The sequence below is a fragment of the Mchenga conophoros genome, linkage group LG10, assembly GCF_057382185.1.
Source record: "Mchenga conophoros isolate Kocher_MC1m ecotype Shallow Benthic linkage group LG10, M_conophoros_male_GT1.1, whole genome shotgun sequence".
NCBI lineage: Eukaryota > Metazoa > Chordata > Actinopteri > Cichliformes > Cichlidae > Mchenga > Mchenga conophoros.
The window spans coordinates 30,302,445-30,323,961 of record NC_140535.1 but is presented as its reverse complement, the minus strand read 5'-3'; the positions used below and the strand labels follow the sequence as shown (position 1 = coordinate 30,323,961).

At 40.6% G+C, this 21,517-nt stretch overlaps 1 protein-coding gene across 2 annotated transcripts in view; it reads left to right on the top strand.

Moving 5' to 3' along the window:
- Positions 1-20,541, top strand: part of vps37d (VPS37D subunit of ESCRT-I) — a 50,935-nt gene extending 30,394 nt beyond the window's left edge. For both annotated transcript variants that reach the window (XM_085289779.1, XM_085289780.1), the window contains one exon: positions 9,115-20,541. In XM_085289779.1, coding sequence (XP_085145905.1) covers positions 9,115-9,651 — 537 coding nt within the window. In that variant the 3' untranslated portion in view covers positions 9,652-20,541. The remainder of the gene's footprint in view (positions 1-9,114) is intronic.
- The last annotated feature ends 976 nt before the right edge of the window (positions 20,542-21,517 follow it).

Below are 21,517 nucleotides of genomic sequence, written 5' to 3'. Positions count from 1 at the left end.
AGAGGTGCTCTATTGGATTGAGCTCTTGTGACTGTGGAGTCCATTTGAGTACAGACAACTAATTATGATGTTAAGAAACCAATGTGAGATGATCTGAGCTTTATCACATGGCATGCTATCCTGCTGGAAGCAGCCATCGAAGATGGGAACACTGTGGTTAAAAGGTTGGACGTGTTCAGCAGTAGTACTCGAGTAGGCTGTGGTTTTTAAACAATGGTCAACTGATACTGAAGGGCAGAACGTGTGTCAATAAAATATCCCCAGTGTTCTGTCTCCTCCAGTTCTAGTGAGCCTGTGTGAACTGCAGCATCAGCTTTCTGTTCTTCACTGACAGCAGTGGCACTCGTGTGGTCTTCTGCTGCTGTAACCCATCTGCAAGTTTTGACATGTTGTGCATTCAGAGATGCAGTTACTCAAGTGTTTATGAGTTCATGTTGCCTTTCCCTGCACAGAAAGTCCCAGTAAATCAGCCAATCACCAATAACCTTTCTGATGTTCAGTTTAAACTTGAGCAGGTCGCCATGTTATTGGCTGATTAGATATTTGCATGAGCAATGAAGAGATATACCTAATGAAGTGACCAGTGAGTGTACGTCTGTTCCAAACATAAGGGATCAATCTCCTTAATTGCCAAAAAGTTGATGCTCCTTCCTACTTAATTCCTTACTGTGCGTGGCCAAATCCTATGACTCACTAAAATGTAAATAGTTTCCAAATAACTCTAAATTCCCTCTGTGTTGGTGGGGTGATCCCAAACAGCTGCCTGTTGACTTTAAAAGGAGAAATGGGCTGTCTTGTAAATTAAACTTGATAAATATTTGTAAGTAAAAACTTTAGTTTAAAAGATTCGCCACATCCAAACAAACCACACACGCCTGCATGAGCCGCAGAAATGAGACTGACAACAATGATTTTGGACAGTCTGATCACAGCAGCTCAGGACACTCCACAGCCACAACTGTCTGTAATTGACTGTCCACTAGAACAGCGATCCCCAACCTTATTTGCGCCACGGACCGGTTTATGCCCGTCAATATTTTCACGGACCGGCCTTTAAGGTGTCGCGGATAAATACATCAAAATAAAACTAGTACCGGTACCAAAAAAAAGAAAATTTATTCATAACACACGTGAAAAGACCCAGGAAAACCGAGTTAACGATAAAAACGATAACAAAATAATGCTGAAAACTATACATTTCACACCTGAGCCTAAACTCTCGCGGCCCGGTACCAAACGACTCACGGACCAGTAACGGTCTGAGGCCCGGGGGTTGGGGACCGCTGCACTAGAATATAATTTAGCCAGTCCCTTTGATTTGTTCTGCAGGAATAAACCAGGCTGTGAATGGATGATCAGGATGAGCTCATCACTGTAGTAAATAATACCTGCACGTAGGCCTGTACTGTGTAATTCCCATCATCCACTGGCATGACAAATATCCACAGCCCAGTGAGCACGTTCAGCTCATCCCATCTTCATGACTGTCCAATTTAAGATGATTACTAAACAGTGGACAGTGCCGTGCATGTGCTGGGTAGATTTTTGGAGTCGTACTTCTCTCGCCTGCCTGGCCGGCTCATCGTGGATTAGTGGAGGATTTTTCACAGGCAGTGTTTATCAACAGCACATCGGTCATTTTTTAAAGCCCAACTGGAATTAAACTGACAGGCTTTTTCTGCTTTACGCACACAATTCGAATGGGGAAGAAATAGCTGGACAATCGGCAGACAGTTTACATAGAGGCAGAGGAAAAGAGAGCTAAAGTGGCTCATTTTAGATGGAGGATATAGCTTGAATACGTAGAATAATATAGTATGGTAAAGAGTGAGAAGCTGCATCAAAGTACAGTATGAGGTAAATAAGGATTAGTTTGAGGTATGAGTTACCAGCTGCACTGGTATACCAGTGATAATCTCATGCATTATAGAAATTTATTCTAATACAGTAATACACCATAAAACCAGCCATGCGTGCATTTTCTGATTCATATCTGGGTCTGGGCTGTGTGGGCAGCAGTCCCAGCAGAAAGGCCCAGACCTCTTCCTCCAGCACTTCGGAGGTATTCCCAAACCAGCCAAGAGACATAATCTCTCCAGTTTAGCCCGGGTTTACCCCGGGTTTCCTCTTGGTACGACATGCCCAAAACACATCAGCTGGCTCCTGTTAGTGTGGAAGGCTTTTCAACAACTTCATATGCACTGCTCAAAGAAACTTAAAGGAACACTTTTTAATCATGTTTCATTTCCATCAAACAATATGGCATCCTTTCCTTCCTAATACATTATCGAGTACGTATCAGTGTAGATATCAGCGTGATTTTTATTTTTTTAATTGCGACGTGATGTTTTCAAAGTGTTCCTTAATTTTTTTGAGCAGTGTATTTGGATTCTCATCTTATTTCACCAAACAGAGTCAAACTGATTTAAAAAAAAAGGTTTTCTAGCTCTTCTGGTTGCTGTTTAGTTGGAGGCTTGTTTTTCCTTTCCCCTTCACTTAGTGTGAAATTAATGACCAAATCTTTGATTATATGACTGGTATTGGTCTTTTCTTTTAAAGATCTTACTTTACTTGTAGCGCCTAAACATTTGCACAATCCTGTATAAACTATGAGTGCTTGGAGTATCCAAAGTGTGCTCTGTGTAAACATAAAACACTTATAAGTAGACTGGAGGAAGGCCTTTGCTGGAATAAAGCATCAGCAGCGATGTTTTGACATTTATCTTTGTCATGGCGGTGTGCAGCACATACACAACGTGCCACGATAACACAGCGGTCCTGTTTAAATCCTGCACGCTCCTCTGGCCTCAATCAGGACTCTGAGGGAGTCTCATCCCCACCTTCAAACCCACACGTCTGCACCCGGCTCAGATTGATCCGCCCAGCACGCCTCCCTCCCCCATCTCGTGTGGCTGCAATCAATACCAGCACGACTCAGTCATTGGATCGGCTGCTCGCTGATTGATTAAGCAACACCCAGCACAAACCAAGCAGCCTCACTGAATGAGAAAGCACACCTGAGAGCAGACACATTGGTAAACATCCCGGTCTGCTGCTTTACAAACAGCCTCAGAACAGCTTCAGCTGACGGGATTTTAAACTATTTGGCGACACATGAAAGAATTTGTAAAAATATTCAAGTCGGCATTTAATAAAAGTTGTACAGTTTACTGGGCTCGAATCCATACACATGAAGCTGTTTTATGTCTCCACGGCTATCTGTGTGGATCTCATTTCAGATTAAGCCCTCACAGAGCGGTCGGTTCAGTGGGAAGCCATCTTGATTTTCATGGTCGTTCGTCAGGAGAGCTGACATCAGATACAGCTGTTTCCCAACATCATCTCTCAGATTAATTCACACTAGTCTCTCTGTGGCCTTAAAACTTCTCAAAGCTTTTTTTTTTTCTTGGCCACCATGACAAACGGATCCCAGCCCTCGAAGACTCTGCACAGCATCATCTTCTTATTTTGTCGCCTTAAGTCAAACATTCTTCCATATAGGGAAGATTCCTCGTCAGGTACCGACATGAAGATGGATATCTGATGAAGGAAACAAAACCCAAACGTGTGTTTGGCTTCCACGCTCGCATAGATTAAATCACCTGTCAGCCTCCGAGCTAACCTTGTTTTACTTGCTGAGCTGAGGGAACACAGCGCACACTGGTTTGGGATTTTTCTTTCAAGTTGACAACGCTAGTTCACAGCTCCATTTTCCTAAAGGCCTGCTGATAAAGTGTAAAAGCTGTCAGACAAAAGCCCAGAGGGAAACATTGGTTCTTGTCATGTTTAGTCTTTGTCATACAGACCAAGGTTATTATTTTTTACTAAAACAAATGAGAAATAAAAATTACCTAAGCAGTATTGTGCTGTTATAAAGACTAATACATGATAACAACCAAAAACTGTGCATTCTATAAGGAGATGTGGCACCAAGGTTATTACATTAAACTAAAACTCAGTGTGGCAAACATTTTAGACAGGAAAAAGGAGAAAAGTGAGCAAATTCGTAGGATTTGAATTCCAGCTAACCCTTATCATTGGCCCAATGACTACTAGTGGCAAATGTTTGTAGGTTTCCATGTCTTACCACACCATCTGTACTTAAAAAACAAACCATAATTCCTGTCACAGGTACAGATGTTGGATTGAAATGTGTGCCACAAACAAGGGGCACCTTCGTGAAGGTGCAAACTACTGGGCTGAGACCATTAAGAATACGTGATTGTCACTTTCATATAAAACAAACGGCAGCAAGTTAGTCGCACCTGAGAAAAGTAAGAGCAAGAAAGGGAGAAGCGCTGGCTCAGCTATGTTGGGGGTCCGACAGGTGCTCAAAAGAAGACTAAACAAAATTCACATAAAAATGTATACAAGCCTTGTCTGCCTTTGCACGTCTATGATGTCGACCAACTGCAACTATGATGGCTTCAACTCTTCTGGAAAGGCTTTGTGCAAGGTTTTGGAGTGTGTTTGAGAATATTTGTAAGATCAGACACTGATGTTGGACTAGAAGGCCTGGCTCACAGTCTTCCCTCTAATTTGTCCTAGAGGTGTTCTGTTGGGTTGAGGTCAGGACTCTGTGCAGGCCAGTCAAGGTGTTCCACACCAAACTTCCTCAACCATGTCTTTGTGGACCTTGGTTTGTGCATTGCTGCACAGTCAGGTGGGAAGAGTAAGCGGCCATCCTCAAATTGTTCCCACTAAGTTGGACGCATGAGTTCTATTCATTGGATCTAAGGTTCCAGGCCCAACTCCTGAAACCCAACCGTCAAACCCAGACTCGTGCATCAGACTGCCAGACAGAAGTACGATTTGTCTTTCCAGAGAACGCGTCTCCGCTGCTCTAGAGTCCAGTTGCGATGTGCTTTACACCACTGCTTCTGATGCTTTGGATTGCTCTTGCTGATGTAAGGCTTGGAAGCAGCTGCTCGTCCATGGAAACACATTCCATGAATCTCTCTACGTTCAGTTTTTGAGCTAATCTGAAGGCCTCGTGAAGTTTGGAGGTCTGTAGATAACGGCTCTGCACAAAGTCGGCGACCTCTGTGCGCTATGTGCCTGAGCATCCACTGATCCTCCGACTTTTACATGGCCTACCACCTCGTGGCTGAGTTGCTGTCATTTCCAATCGCTTTGACTTTGTTATAAAACCACTAACATGTGACTGTGGAATATTCACTAGCGAATACATTTTATGACTGGACTTGTCGCACAGGTAGCATCCTAGCACGATAGCACGCTTGAATTCACTGAGCTCCTGAGAGCGAACCATTCTTTCACAAATGTTTGTAGAAGCAATCTGTAAGGCTAGGTGCTTGATTTTATATAACTGTGGCCATGGAGGCTGTTCATGTGGTTAGAAATCACCCGTTGTTAGTGTTCAACGGCTAAGAAGCTGGGAACACCAGGAAAGATGCCAGGCTTTATTGTAGATAAGTATGCACTCATACGTGATGTTTGACTTGCGTGTTAGTCAAAGTCGTGGCTCTTCTTCCTGTCCTGACTTTGGTTTCTGGACGTGTGCTGCTCAGTATGAACATTAAACTAAAATGTCACATATAGTTTGCTCACTCCGGATGAAATTAAAAGCACTCTGCCTGTAGCAGCTGTTGTTTATTGTCAGAAAGGCCAACGTATTCTTGGGGACCGGGGCTCTGTTTGTTTCACGGTGTCCACGCCAGATGGAGAACCTCTCACAAGTCGCAGTGGGGGGAAGACACAGCGGGAGGAAATGTAATAAACCCAAAAATCCACCAGTCACATGACGGTGACTGTTAATGGAGGGTACTCTGCAGGAGTATAAACATCCGCTTTAACAGCTGTTTTTGTGATTTAACCCCTCACTGTCACAAATTCATGCGCCTGTGTATCAAACTCTTCTGACCCACTGAGAAAATCACTGTGAAAATAATAAATTAAATACAGTGTTTATGACCCATTTTAACCCTCACGTGACCAAGCTGCTCTAGCAACTCAAATCACCAACTGGGGGTCAATTATGACCCAGTTATATTTCATACAGGAATATTTCTTTAAACGTTGCCTCCATGCTTCAGTTTCTTTCTGCTTTTACATCTTCTATTTCAAATATTTTGTGCAGAGACTCTAAAAGTGAAGACTTCTGCAGCAGTCAATGCTGCATCTCTAACAGCAAAACATTTTAATACAGTGACGGCAAGTGGCAAGTTAGAATAAAATCAAAACCTATGCTATTTTATGATTATAATGATTAAAATAATCCCTTACTGTCTTCACTTTTATCCAGTCAAATAGCAATAATAAAATAAACTTTATTTACACCGTACATTTCTTAACAAAGTACTTCACAGAAGTGTAGGGGTTTATTTTAAGTCCGCAAAAAACTTAAAAGTTAAAAGAAAGAAATAAAATGAACAAAGCATAGAAAACCCTGATGCACATCATTCAAAAATACTATTTTATTACTAAAATGATATTAATGTCTTATAATACACAATTTGCTCCAAAGTACCTTCAGTTTTATTTATTATTATTAATCAGATTTAGTTTTGTTTCTTTTTGGGAGTTTTTTAAAGACGAGACAAGGATTTTGTGAATAAATCTGCTTTATTCTGCTACTTTAGGCCTATCAGCCATGGCGTACTACAGAGCATGACAATATAGTGATCAAAAAATGAAAATGAAATTATTCAGCTTGGTCACTTTCAAATTGAACATTTTAAATCTTGAAAAGTTTAAAGTTAGAGTTAATTAGAATAACATCAGCCTCATCTGTCCATCAGTTCACTGGTGACTCCACTTCTTCCCATTCTTAACCTCCTAAGACCCGAACTCTTTCATGGCGTGCGTTTTTAATGTCTCTTTTCTATTTTGGCTGATTAGGGGCTCATGAATGTAAAAACAAAGAATTACCTTTGTTTTTTTGTTTTGTTTTTGTTTGTGTTTTTGTTTTTAAACCTGATTTTTGTTTCTGAAAAAAATTACATCCACATATGAGGACATTTGTTTTAAATTTTGATAGAACAGTGGTAGTATAATGTCCTCGTAGGTGCATATCAGGCCCTTGTAGAGCAAAACTTTGTATTTTGGTCTAGACAACCCAAAATGTGATGTCCGCATATGTGGACGCCAGGTCCTAGCAGGTTAATGCAAACCATTTAGGAAAAACCAGGATATCGATAAAGGAGGGAAAGAAATAAAAGCAGGACATAAAGACAATATGAGACAAGAAAAAGAGCCTTCAAAATAAAATTAACCGATAGACAAATATCTAACATTAAAGTATGACAAAACCAACAAATAAAAGAGGAACTAGACAACAAATATATCACAGTATTAAGGATAAAATAATTATACGAACAACAATTAAATTGGCAATTAAAGGCTATAAACACCAGGACCATCATAGCAGTACATAATTGTACTACTTTATTTTCTTAGTCCAATTTTTAATTTTTTTAATGCACAACATACCAGCAAATAAAGAAGAACATGCAAATACCTGATAATAAAGATTGCAGGTTTTGAATCAAAAATCAGGTTTTATTGAAGGTTTTATTGCTGGTTGATGTCCAGTTAGTCACCCTGTGCTCTCTGCATCACTCTGTGCTTTGACACATGTGGCAGAAACCAGGTCAGTGGTAGAAATCAGGTTATAGGGGACATCAGAGGACACATTTAGACCTGAAAATATCCATCAGCCACCTGACAGCGAAATCTGGCAACAAATTTATTAACAAATTTAGTTTTCAAGCAAAAAAAGCGAAACACTTACCAGATTCAGATCTTCAGATGTGACGATTTCTATTATTATTTAATTCCAGGGGTTTTTTTTGCGGTTTGTTTGTTTGTTTGTTAATTAGTTCACGGTTTTAAAGCCAATTAAAAGAAAACGGGATTTATGAGGAGCTTTGTAAGATACACAAGGATTATTTTGATCTTTGGATCATACCGAGCCACTCTCGTAGAGTCAAAGAATAAAGACATGTAGCCAAAAATTAGTAATCAGTCCCTGAAAACAGAAGTTCACTGTTCAGTCCTCACCAAGCTGTGAGTTTAACTCTAGTTTCACACTGATCACACTGATCTTCACTATCATCTGACCACACTCCTCACTGCTCATTTGTAGCTTTTGCCATGGACGTGTTTAATTAAAATCCCATTTAGAACCTGATTATTTGTATACGTGACCATGGAAATGACCTCCACCTTTATACCGCTTCTATGAAAATGCAGTTAAAGGACGTGTGCGTGTGTGACAGAGAAGTCTAACAAATGTACAGTATCCGTATTTACATCAACTTTAAACGCTCAAAGCTGCATGGAGCAGGACGGCGTACCAGAGGTATCTGAACGTCTTTAAGCACCTGAAAAACGTATTATGTCCTAGATTACATGCACGAAAGTCGAATATTTTCTCTAGCTTTTCTTAGACAGTGGCGTCTGCTTTGTGTGATTTTTTTTTTTTTTTGTGCTCTCAGGAGACAATAAACACCTACAAACAACCGAGCGTGGTTTGACAGTGGATTGTGTGCGCACGCTTTCAGTTTGCACATCAAACACTGTCAGCTGCACAGCCGAATGAGCTCAACAACTTGAAAGGAGGAAGTGTCAATTTTAGCAAAGATTTGAGTCAGTTAATTCTGTGTGTGTGTGGGTGTGTGGAAACCAAACGGGAGTAACTCCAGGCTTGCAAAGAAAGTGGGTAAGCTTGCTTTTAATCGTTAAGTTTTAAACTTAATTTGGTGAACTCTAAAGAAGCTACGTAAGTATTGTGGAATAAATCTGAGTTTTGGTTTCCGGTATGTGTAAAAAAACCCAAAAAAACCCAAAACCTGACTGTGATTAATTCAGTGATTACTCCATAAATAAAACTTCTATTGTCAGTGCTCGGTTCAGCCAGACGATGCTTGTATGGTGCTGAGAACACACACACAGTCTTTGAAGCTTTGCCAGAAGTAATAGTTGTAGGACATGTGTAGTAGTATTAAATTTAGTTGCAGTGAAATATTGTGTCGGACAAAGTTCACCGGTAAACATCCCTGATCAGATTGAGCTTGTTTGAACGAGTCCCGCTCTGCTTAGTGTGACGTCCTGTCTGCTAATGCCGCTTTATTTGTCTACCCTGCTTCACAGGAGCTCCTGGAGAAGTTCATGGGGGGAAACGTAAGCCTGGACGAGTTCTTGGACTCCTTTCAAAGCTCCAGGAAGACGTATCACATCCGCAGGGCTCAGGCAGAGAAGATGCAAGAGCTCGCTCAGGCCAGGAAGCAGCAGGGGAAAACCAAGAGAGCGGAGGAGTGCAAAGCCCCGGAGGTAAAGGACTCGGAAAAGCTGCAGGAGCCTCAGCGGCCGAACGGCTTTTTAGCGCAGGGACCTCTTAGAGTGTTCCAAGTGCGCTATGGCCTCACGCCTGCCATTCTACTCCCTCATTACCCTGTTTCCCCGCCCGCCTCGGCGCCATGCCTTCAAAGTAGCGCCCCCACCACTGAGCCCCAGCTGGGACAGACCCACATCCTCAGCCCCAGCGCCCCACTTCCAGGTCACGGCCACGCGGTGGGCCTCAGGGTTATCGGACAGCTATCGGGAGGCTGGCCGGCTAACGGGCGGCCCGTGCGAGTGCAGCAGCTTTACAGGCCGAACCCTCAACAGCCCGAACCGCCGTACCGATAAGCCGGAGGAGGAGGAGCAAGGGGAGGATGAAAAGCCGAGAGGTCTTCCGAGACGTTGGAAGCAAACGGTGGCTGTCACAATCATGTAAGCAAAGACTGATCGAGAGACGGGCAGCGCTGCAGACGTCCGTTTCTGTTCTCCATCCATGACACTCAAACGTAACACATCGAGGGAAGGCGAGCAGAGGGAGCGAGGCAGGGGGGGGCTAGGGATGGGCTGTGATAGCTGGTAAACAAATCTCTCATTAAGCCTTTTTTTATTAAAGAACAACAAAAGCAGAAAGAGGAGCCGGCTGCAGATTCAGCTGGAGGAAAACTTGATTTGATGGGGGCTGAAATGAAAACTTCGGCGTTTGTTCAAAGTTTTAGCTTCACACTCAAACATTTTCAGGTTCTTATCCAAAACTTCTCGTACTTTGATTTTTTTGTGCCAAACTTTCTAACCCTGTGAGACATAAGTAGCCTAACTCTGTTTTAAAGAAAAAACTAACAATAATTTGTTTTCTGGGTTTTTTTTAAGCGTGTTAGGTGGTATATTTGTTTTTCTCCCACCTGCTGGGATAACAATTTTCACAGGCCTTGACGACTTGGAGATCTACCCAAGTCACTTGAGCAACTGCAAAAGTTTGCAAGAAATTGCTAGATTGAAATCGGCGAGCCTAAAACAATTATAAAAATTAATACTGTGCCATCAACAAGCTGTGTTGAAAGGTGGATGATAGGTGCTTCTCCCCTTCACAGCCGTAGCAACGAGTCTTAAACCTGGAAATGACTTTGCACTTCCGGTTCTTTGTAGCTCAAATTAAGGCGCGTGTTTTACGTGAGCTTTACACTTTCTCCTCGTTTTGTTCCACAACATAAAAGATGCCAGTGAATAGTCCACTCGTGGATTCTGTGGAAGGGCACCAAACACCCAGCGAGCTTTAGCGGTGATAGCGTGGTGTTAAATCTTTTATAGCCTAAGATTATGTTGCTCAATAAAACATGAGCTTTTCTCTGTTACAAATCTTATTTTTCTGGCGTTTTTGGTTGTTGAGGCACATACGGCGACATGAACTTCCTGCTTGGCCTGCAAATTATGTCGTCTTTTCAACTTTCTGTAAAAGAAATGTCTGAAAAATAGAGCCAGCAGCAGAGCAGAGGGCGATCGTGGATAGAGACCTGCAGGAAGAACACGGGCACCAGTTAAAGTGTGATATTCGATATTTTAAACTCTGATTCGGGCTGAAGCTTGCAAACAACACCAGTAAAACTACACAGGCATACAGTCCAGTACAGTTTCATGAAAGCTGTGTTAGCATCATGTTGTTATAGTCTCGTATTTACCTGCCGGACTTGTTCAAGTTCAGCTCAGATGAGTGTTTTTATCCCCAGTGATCCGGGCCACTCGTGAATTTCGCTTATAAACAAACATATTTATACGACAGGCCGTTCTCTCACCTCTGCAACGCTCCAGCGTGGAGTCGGTGCTGTTTTTTGCCTCGTTAAATCACCCCGAGCGTTTTAGAGTCGCTGGTGAAGTACAGTAGCCTGCAGCTTTTAATTAAATGTGTCACATACATTTAATTAATATTTCATACTTTATGCTGCTCGGCTCATGTTTATTTAATCAAGCTGCCACTAAAAACAGCAGCTTTTCGTTACTGGAGATCTGACACTTGAAATGCTATCCAACCCCGTCCCTAGTGAGAGTTTTAACTGTTATTTTAATATATTTCAAAGAGATCGAGGTGAAGCACAGAGTTGCGACGCACATCTACAAGCCGGGCGAGACGGACGAGTATGTCGTCGTTAATTTGTACAGCCGAGGACAGACGGAGACGCTCCGTCACCGACGTGAACGATGACATCAATAAAATGGCATTTAATATAAACTCTCGTCATCCGTCGCCTCATCGAATAAAGCGACTTTCATTCTTCGCGACCGCCGAGCAAAGTTTGAACAAAGGCGCAGCGCAGACCGGAGCAGGTGGTATTTATTAATAATTCCCAGACTTGAACCTCGCAGTGTTATTTGCAGTGTCATGTGTGTTAGAATCACAGACGATTACCCAAAGCCTTCTGCCTCACATCAGTGAGCGATTTATTTATTCATGTAAATCCTATTTTAAATGGCTGACTTCAAAGCTTCTTGTTTACCGTGCTAAATGAGGAGCTGCTTCTCCTTTTCAAAGCAGCCCGCTGTTTTCATTTTTGTTGTTGTTGTTTTTTGTTTTTTTTCCTCTCTCTCCGTCAAACTGAGCTGCAGAGTGAGGCAGACTTGATCTCTATGAGAATGCGAGCCCTCAGTAAAATGAGAGGAAGTTTCCTTCTTCATTTTCTCATCACGCCATTTTGCATCATTTTTAAAGGAGGGAAAAGCTTTGCATTGTAGTTGTAATGACTCTGCTCTTCAACATACATTTCGCTGATGAATAACTCATAAGTACGTGCTTACTAAAGCCTGACGAAGTACATGAAAATGCCTTTTTACAGCCCGGCGCCCAGTTACATGCAGCGTGTCACAGTATGGGAAGAGTCGTTATATACACTTTGCACTAGAAGTGTGAATGGTTTCCAAGGCTCTGAGTTCTTTAACCTTCAAGTGACCGAGTGCTGTGTATTTATACATGTGTGGGAAAACAAGTTCGTCCATCTACTTCTGCAACTTTTCATTGTTCTTTATTGGAACTGGTGCTGCAAAGATGATGTAGAGTTCTGTTTTGCAATGTTATTTGTTAGAATTTTTCACTTTTAATCTCCACTTTTTTTTTTCTTCCTCTCTTTTTGTTGTGGCTACTACTAGTGACTTGCATTTTTGTAAGTGGATAAAAGTGATTTAAAACCATAATTATTATTAATTATTAGAAAATTTCATCACAGGTCAAGAAAACCCCACAAACTTGGACAGAGCCGTACAAAATGTGTTCCCATGTAGTTAAGAGCTTGGTTGCTTGAGGGTTAAAGGTTGTGTGTTTTGTTTTTGTTTTTTACATCTTTTACATTATTTTTTGTTTTTTTGCACATCATTTCTGTCCGCTAGCATTCAGTTCAAAAAAGTCGACTCCTAAGATCTGAAAACGGTTTTATCTCACTACAGAGAAGCAGGAATGTTGTGGTGTGTTTGGGGTAAACGCAAAGCAAAGTTTGCACCCTGTAGCGCTCAGAGAGGCGAAAATACGTTCTTGTATGTTTGTAACGGGCATGCTAGCGATTAATCAACTAGATGTGTAAGCGTCGCCACCCTTGCTGTACAACAGGATTTGCCCGCTGGTTCTCGAGGGGCGTCCACCCAGGAAGCGACTAGCAGCAACGTCACTGCGACCAGAAATCATAAAAAGCCACTTAAACTTAGAGATACCAGATCAAAGCTTTTCTAGGCTTTGCAGTCAAGGCAAATTGAAGCAAGTACTAATAAGAGTAAAGGATACTGTTGGTTGACATGAGGAGGTGGTACATGCAACCGGAGCCTGGACCGCACCCTTGCAAGCAGCCCTTCCTGTTTGAAGGCCCCTTAAAACTTAGCAGATCTTTATGATGGCGAAAGTGTAAACAAGTGAGCCAGCGTCAGTTCTGCGGTACTTTAACCCTCAAAGATGAGGACTGTAATCTTAAACACTGTCCATTAAAGCAAATTTTAACCCTATTTGTTCGACCCCTCCCATGTGCTCTCCTGATGCCACAAGTGATCAGAAAAGGAGGAAAATCTAATCGTTTGTGAGCATCTGGAGATTCTCTTTTATATATACAGAAAAAAGGGAGGGATCTGTATCTGCTGCAGTCTGGATAAAAGTAGTTGTCTTGCTTGCTGCTAGTGGCCACATTGTCCACATAAAAAAAATAATAAAAAGTGCTAAAGTGACTTCATTCATGAGGCAAAACCTCGCTTTGCACTTACTCTGAACACACCATTAGACTCAAAATGTCTGGGTAAAAAATACCAGTCATTGATTTAAGAGTGCAAACACCTTTTGTATCCTGAGATCTTAGTATTTTTTTTTTTAATGGTTTAAAAGGTTTGCTTTTGTATTCCTGCTATTAAAAGGCAACTTGCAGATGGCGCATTACATCTGATCTAAATGAACCTGCCTTTTCATTTTAATGTTTGCCTTTTATGAACTAATGTGTGTCTGTTTGTTGTTTCCATGTGTCTGTGTTTCTGTTTGTTTTTTATGCTGTTTGTGTTTTTATTTATTGTTGGGAAAACAATAAAGTAAATACAACAGACGAGAAGTCGGAGAAAAACACGAGCAGTCACTCTGTTTTAACCTCACGTGTTCACGGGTCTTATGTTGTTGTTGTTGTTGTTGTTGAAAGATAAAAATCGTGGGAATAACTCAGATTTTTATTTTAAAGTCTGTGTTCAGGTGTTCAAACATCCAGAACGATCTGAAAACAGAAAAACATAAATATTTAAAAGATGGACCCACCTAAAACCAGGATTCTGTTTTGATTGTTGATTGGATGAATCGCACCTCGTCTTTCCATTACTTCTATTTTTTTTTTTTTTTCCACATGTGACTTCATGCCTTGGGCCACACCAACTTAAATGACAAAGTATCCTGTTAATGTGCACAAATAAAAATAATAAATCACAAATTCCTTAATAATTAGAAACTTTTTTAATTACTTTTTAATATGCTGATATGCTTTCGTTTCAAGTTGAGATATTAATCAAATGTCTCTATGATCAGTGTAAAGGAGATGGTTTAATCCCTCTCTGCGGTTTCTCCTGCAGAACTAAGAATATGGAAAAAGCCTGAATTGTTGAAACCTTCCTTTAGCTGCAACATTTACAGAAAATTAACATCTGAAAAACATCTGAGCATAAACTGCTGATGTAACTGGGCGCTGGCTTCAACAAACATGCAGTTGTGTGTCCACTCAGGGTCTTTTTTGGGGGGCGGGGCAAAGTGGTGCTGCTTGTTGAGCTTTAGCACAGATGGACACAAGGGTCCCTTTCTACGGCAGTGGTTCTCAAGCTGTGGGGCGTGGATGTCCAGAGGGGACGCATGGAATGAAACTAAATCAGGATGATTTTTGTAGAGAAAATAGAAGTATAGTAGTATAGAGTTTATTCTGATATTCAGATTTCTACTTGAGTTTCTGGACACACATAATTTTGGTTTGGGGGCGTTTCTTATTTTTATGTTTCTAATTGCAGTTTTTCATGTTTTCTGTTGTTTCAGAATACAAACTTTCACATTTTTTGTTTTGTTTTTTGTTTTTTTACATTTCTGTAGACTTTCACCTTTAATTTTTTTTCCCCCAGTGTGATTCTACCGACAAATTACATAATACAAAACACCAACAATTAATATTTTTCACTTTTAAAGGGTGAAAAACTCAACATTTGAAGTTGTCCGCTGTAGCTTGTGACATGGGGCCGTGGGCATTTTTAAGATGGGCATGCCATAAAAAGTTTGAGAACCACTGCTTTACCAGATCCCTCCCCCCATCCATAACCAGAGCAACGATACCAAATCACCTCCAAGCACATCCCATAGTTGCAGTAAGATTCTGGGGCTTCAGAGGCTTAGAGCCCCCCCCCCCCCCCCTTTTTTTTTTCTTCTTTTTTTTCCCCTCTCTGTCTGAATCCCCTCAACCCTCCAAATTCACTGGGATTTTATTCATGCTGATGATTTGTGTAAGACTGGCTGCTTAATGTGTTTGGAGAATCCTCAAAAACGATGTAAAGTGCTTGTTTTGTTGTTTCTGAGCCCGTGCTTTTTGTTTGTTTGGTTATTGTGTGTCTCTTTTCTAACTCGGACTCATCCCAGCAGCCTTTCCCAAAAAAAACAACAAAAAAAGAGAGTAATAAAACAGATAAATGAGCCAAACGGCCTCAAAACATTTCAGATGATTTGCATCGCAGCATCCGCGGTGGAGGAGCTGTGGCTGCAGGCGCTTGCACCAGATGATTATGAGTGACGTCAAAGCTGATCAGCGCCACAGTGAGTGAAGATGAGCTAATAATATCCAAGTTGAGTCATTTACATGCCTGCATCAGCTTATGGTACAGTACAGTATGTGTGACTGGATCCACGTGGCTGTCAGAAGCACTCAAAGAGCTGAAAGCTGTGAATGTCACCTTACTGAGGAGAAACAATAAGAGTGTGCTTTAAAAATAACTTCATCCTTTGAGTGATTTCTGAGGGTCTTTTACTTTTCAAAATAAAATGACAGCAGAAGCTTCATATTTAAACTGTGGGAATACACAAAGCATGTCAACTCCCACAGCAGGGAAACAGATGATGATTCAGATACTGAATCATTATATTCATGGTAAAGGGCAACATGCCATTAAAAGTCCCGAGTCTGGGAGAAAAGCTGTGGCATTTCTGTAAATACGTTTTGTCATTTGAGTCCGAGCTTGCTTCGTAAAATCTCCAGAGCAGGTTTTGTGGAGCACACCACATGGCTTTAATTTGCTGTGACAGCTACTTTCCAACCCAAAATAATTGAGCCGAACGATCTAAAGACACAATTTTATATTTTCCAGCCTCTCTGGAAGCTTTCAAGTCGCAGCAGCTTGTCAAAGATGGAAACGTTTCAGTCCCCTGCGTGATGGATGGAGCTGTGACGTTTCAACGTTATGTTAAACAGAAATTTCTTGCATGGATGCGGAAACTTGAAATCCAGACTCTTTCTTACAGTTGGAAGTGAGTACTTACTTTGAGTTGTTCACAGAAAGTTAAGTAGGTTACAAGCACACAGGAGAAGTCAAGTATACCTCAGAGCTGCACAGAGGAAACGGGAAAAACATTCAAAAAATGACTAAAAATAAATGAAACAAAAACCCAACTGGGAAGTAGTAGAGTGACAGTGGTTCCCAACATGTAGGTCAGAACCCCACACGTGGCCACAGTTGAAGGGTCCTGAGGTAATAAAAGCCAAACTGTTTTTAAGTGAAAAGAACAATTCTCCCGCTAAACAGTTAGTTTGAAATGCCATATAAACATCAGGTTTCACTTTCTCTCTCTTAAGGGTTTGGTACCAAAACATCCTGTTTTAGAACAGTACAAGGTAATAGTTCAGGTTAAAAAGCACCTGGTTTGTAAGATACCAGGATAGTGGATTCCACACGTGTTCATCTTAGATGTATGTATTGACATAGCCACTTAACATCACCATAATGAACAGTATAAAAAAATGAACATAGCTATGGTGGTATTACCCATCGGTTAATCCAAGCAATTTTGCTGTCGCCATATTGGAGTTTTCAAACCAAGGCATGTCTGAAATTTTATAAAATGTGCTTAATGTTTTAATTATTTTGACCTAAAATGAGCGAGATTAGAGCTGAGGGCTGTTTTCCCAAAAGATATATACAGGACCAGTCTTTGTGCAACCAGAGGAGTCCCCCCTTTGTGGCCATTAAAAAGAAGGCAGATTTGAGGCACCCACTTTGGTTGATGATAATACATCTACACCTTAACTTGTAGTACAATGGAGGAGGATGGTCTCAGAAGAAATGCTTGTATCCTGGGATTAAACTAGGCTCAGAGCTGATCCTGCTAACCAAAGCTGCGGTGTTGGTCACACAGCAGAACTATTAATACCTGTGCGACTCATTAAAATATATTTTTCTAAACAACAGGTTTCATAACCCAGAAAACTTTTCAAAGTCTGATCTTTCCATCAGTTGCAGCGACCTCCCACTCGGTGCTTTTTCGACACCAGGTTACAAAAATTTGCAAGGTCTGCAAAAACATTCAAACTGCCCGTAAAGTTTAAAGTTCCACCAAATGCACCACACCATGTTTCAGAAGCAGCTGTACCTTCAGCCCTCGTTTTAGCGACTCAGTCTGTTGTTTTTTTACGGAAATAACGTCATACTGAGCAGAGCAGCTGAGGCGGGAAGGAAGTTGGATGCAAAAACAACATACAGGGACCTGTTAGACTAAACATTTTGCTTTAGAAACGGTTCCAGTGTGATAAGCCAAAACCACATATGAACCCATTGTGTTCCTGGGTGAAGTCCTCCAGAGGGAGCACATGGATGTATTATAGGACCTGGATAATTGACTCAGAAAAGCTTTAACCGTCTGCATTTGCAGAAGCTGTTGTTAAGTGTCTCCAAATCAAACAGCTACTAAATTTTTAAGTTTTATTTTAAAACTAAATTCACCTCACTGAGCAGTTTCAATCTCGCCCTGATGACCATGAAGATCTAAGCGTAATTCCTTTGCAGGGAAGGCAATCTATAAAATGAGAGACTCTGCTCCCCATTAGTTCAAAAGAATAAAGGCACCTATCTTAGTGCCAGCAGGTGTGTGACTGAAAGGTCACTGGTTTATATCACTGGTCCACCTGGGAGAGGAAATACGGGCATTCATAAATCTTTCTGTTAACTGCCGGGCAAAAAAACGAATAAACTAATGCCTCAAACCAAACAATGATGCATTATAGTTCGCTTTTAAATCAGTCTTTATGGCAAAGCTGAGGAAAGTCATAAATTATTTACATCAAATACATTAGGCCATACACAGCCTCTCTGTTCAGTTGAGGAGCTGCTGAAACATGTATGTGATGAATATTTTTGCTGGCAGTACAGCTGGTCGACTGAGAGAGGCTGTCTGCACATCTGATTTGCTGAAACACAGTGAGCAACATCCCTGTTGAATTTGTTTGGTGAAGGCATAATTTTAGGAATGATAGCATAAAAGCTCTGTGCATCATTTTCCTCCACCTGACACTGAGATATCACAATCTCTTCACTGCAGTTGTGACATCTGGATTTAGCACACCAGCCCTCGAGGACAGCTTCTAAAGCAGAAGCAGCTGCTCCACTCATGACTCCTGCATCTTTTTTTGGAGAGAGTGTCACTTAGGTCATATTTAAACTTTGTTTAATCAGTATTTTTAGCACATTAGCCACTCTCACTCTGGGGATCGGTATGTTTGCTGGCTGATCCAGCATTTTTGGTCCAGACTGAAATAATTAGGTTGATGACTTGCAGGGGGGGCGCTAATAGTTATACATAAATTCAAGTCCCCTGAAGTGAAATCCTGAATTTTAGCGGTCCCTGACTGCTTCACGAGGTTCACTATGAAGTTTTCTCCTGGTTTAGAGATTCAATTCCCCTTTTGATCTCCTAACTTTCATGTAGCACCACCATCAAGTTTAAATGCAGACAAAAAGTGGATGTTTCCCATGGCTTTAGCTTTGTGTTTGCATACTGAAACAGTGGAATAACATGGTGAGCATGGTAACCATGGTTACCTTGGAAAGTGTCTGCCTTTTAGCAGTGTTATGATGAACAAGTAATTGATAAATGTAGATAACCTACGCTGCCATTCATTCCAGCAGTGTGCCAACCACGGGCTGAAAAATGAATTCACCGCAAAGTATTAAACACTGCAGTTCCTTTTATGGCCACTTGAGGCTGCGTCCAAATAAAGAATTTGCAGAATAAAAGGTTTTGGTCTATATGCACACAAAACACACACACACTCCATCCCCACTGTCTGGGCTTCCAGGGACAATAGCTACAAGATGACAGTAATACAAACGACAATGCAAATAGCAGCTTTATGGAAGGGCAAGCAGGGCCTGTTGTGCTTGCCCTGATGAAATGCCACTGCCTTTGATTGGCAAGATTGTGAAAAAACCTGATGTGGGGTTTAGATAACAGGTTGAGTAGGTAAAGACTGTTTGTCTGTGATGTGTTACTAAAGCTGCTGGGGTCCCCTTTTGCAGCTGCTTTTATTTGTTTTAAAAGAGATTAAAGGTGCTGTAAGCCATGCTGACAATGACAATAATCCAGATGTCACAAGGATGTCCAATTTGTCCGTCCTTGTGGCATATTTCAGTACTAATCCAAATTTATTGTATAGTAATTTCTAAAAAAAAAAAAAAAAAAAAGCTTCCCAGGAAATTGATTAATTTCATAGTATATTCTTTTATTTTACAAACAAAAGGGCTTGTGTGGAGGATTAGGCGTGACTCTCCTGGCCCTCCATAGTCATAGGTGATGAAATGAAAACTTCACTGACAATGTTTTTCAGGAGAGCCAACAGATAGTTTCAAATTATGAACATGTAGCTCTGCTCTCAGTTTTGTTGGAAACTGAAGGTGGCGAAATTAAATCACAGCTGTAATTAAAACGCAGAAATAGGTCCTAAATGAAAGGCAGCTCCATCAGCTTCACTAATTAATTAGTTCTTAAATAGTTAATTAAAAGGAAGCACACTTGCTCAGTGGTTGGCACTGATCACATAGCGAGTAGACTGACTAAGGTGTCGGAGTGCAAGTTGCTCATTCTGTTTCCTCCCACAGTTCAAAAGCATCAGATGATGGGGCTTCCTGGTCTCTTTACTGTTTATGAGCTGTATTTACTGACCATATGAGAGTCTCTCAATCGGTGGAAATACATCTATGTCTACAACAGAAATTAATACAGAAGTCAACTCTTTCATTAATTCTTTTTTTAAAAAGCTTACAAACATGGTTGGAAATCAGATTTCTGAGTTTAACAAGAATACTGAGCCTTTTTATCAAATCAGTATCGTGACTGTCCAAATGTGGGTCATCTTGACTTAAACAGTTTAATTATGAGGCTTCTGTTGATTTAAACATAATTAAATAACTAAATGTTCTTTAGTAAAGGCTCAACCATCCATATTTTTTCTCCGACCCAGTTTTTTTCATTTCATCCAGTGAAATAAAGGCTGCTGGGAAAGTTCTTGTGCATGCTGAGCTTTACATAAGAAATCTACTAATACGATCGTGCTGACATACTATTGAAGAATTTCAGTGGGATGACATCTCTTGTTGCTACAGTGTGTTTCCTGCCAACACTCCAACATCCAAGTGACCTTAAACAACATGTTTACATGTGAAATGAATTCCATTTGCTTCCCACATGAATCCAGAGGAGTTGACAATAAAATACATTTAACATTCGGAGTGAATCTGTCCTTCACTTTATTACTGTTTAATTACAGTTTCTTGAATTTCTTTTGTTGTGCTTCATTGACTACAGTCAGAACATTGAATTCTTTTGTGCTAACAGAATCCAGATTGATGGTGGAATATTGGATCTATTGTTTTGCATCACAGCAAATTATAGCATAATTAGAAAAAAAATGCAAATTTTAAAAGAAATAAATCAGGACAAAAGATGAATAAAGCGAGCATTACTTATGGTTGTAGAAAAATGGGTCACATCTGCACATTGTAGCCAGTCTTGAATGTAAATTTGTGATAATTCATATAAATAACATCACTACCGTACTCTCAAAATATTAGGTGCATGTGTTAACTACTAAAATAACGACCCACACACTAAATAAAACCATAATTTATCAAATGAATAGAAAAGAAAAAGTTATTTTAAAAGGTTTTGCCATAGATTTCCATAGAGCTCAACATTGACCTCCCACTTTTTCAAAGGCTACATTCTGGTATTAAATTTTCATGTCATTTTCTTGAGAAAATCCCTATATAAAGTTTTTATAACTTCACTGCTTTCTCAATGCATTTTTTTCTTACTAGTCTGATGTCAGTTAAGCCCCGCCTCTGCATAAGAACTCCAGCAACAGTTAGCCAAATGTATGTTAAGCTGATGCTAACAAGCTAACAGCCCATTGATAACATTAGCATTTTGTGTTACATAACTTTGTGATTTTACAGGTTATATTTGAATGTCTTTGCATGACTTCCTAAGCTTGTAGGAACTGAGACTGTTGTGGAGGACGGCGCCAATGAGATGAGACTGGTAAGAATAAATGTTACAATTAGGCAATGATGAAAATGTGAAACAGCTATTGTTAAAAATGCCAAAATTTTATCACTATTTAATCAACAATTGCAAAAAAATTGTCCACGTTTTGCAAATTTTAATAGACTTTTAACTTTATACAAGTGCTGTTACTATTTTGTC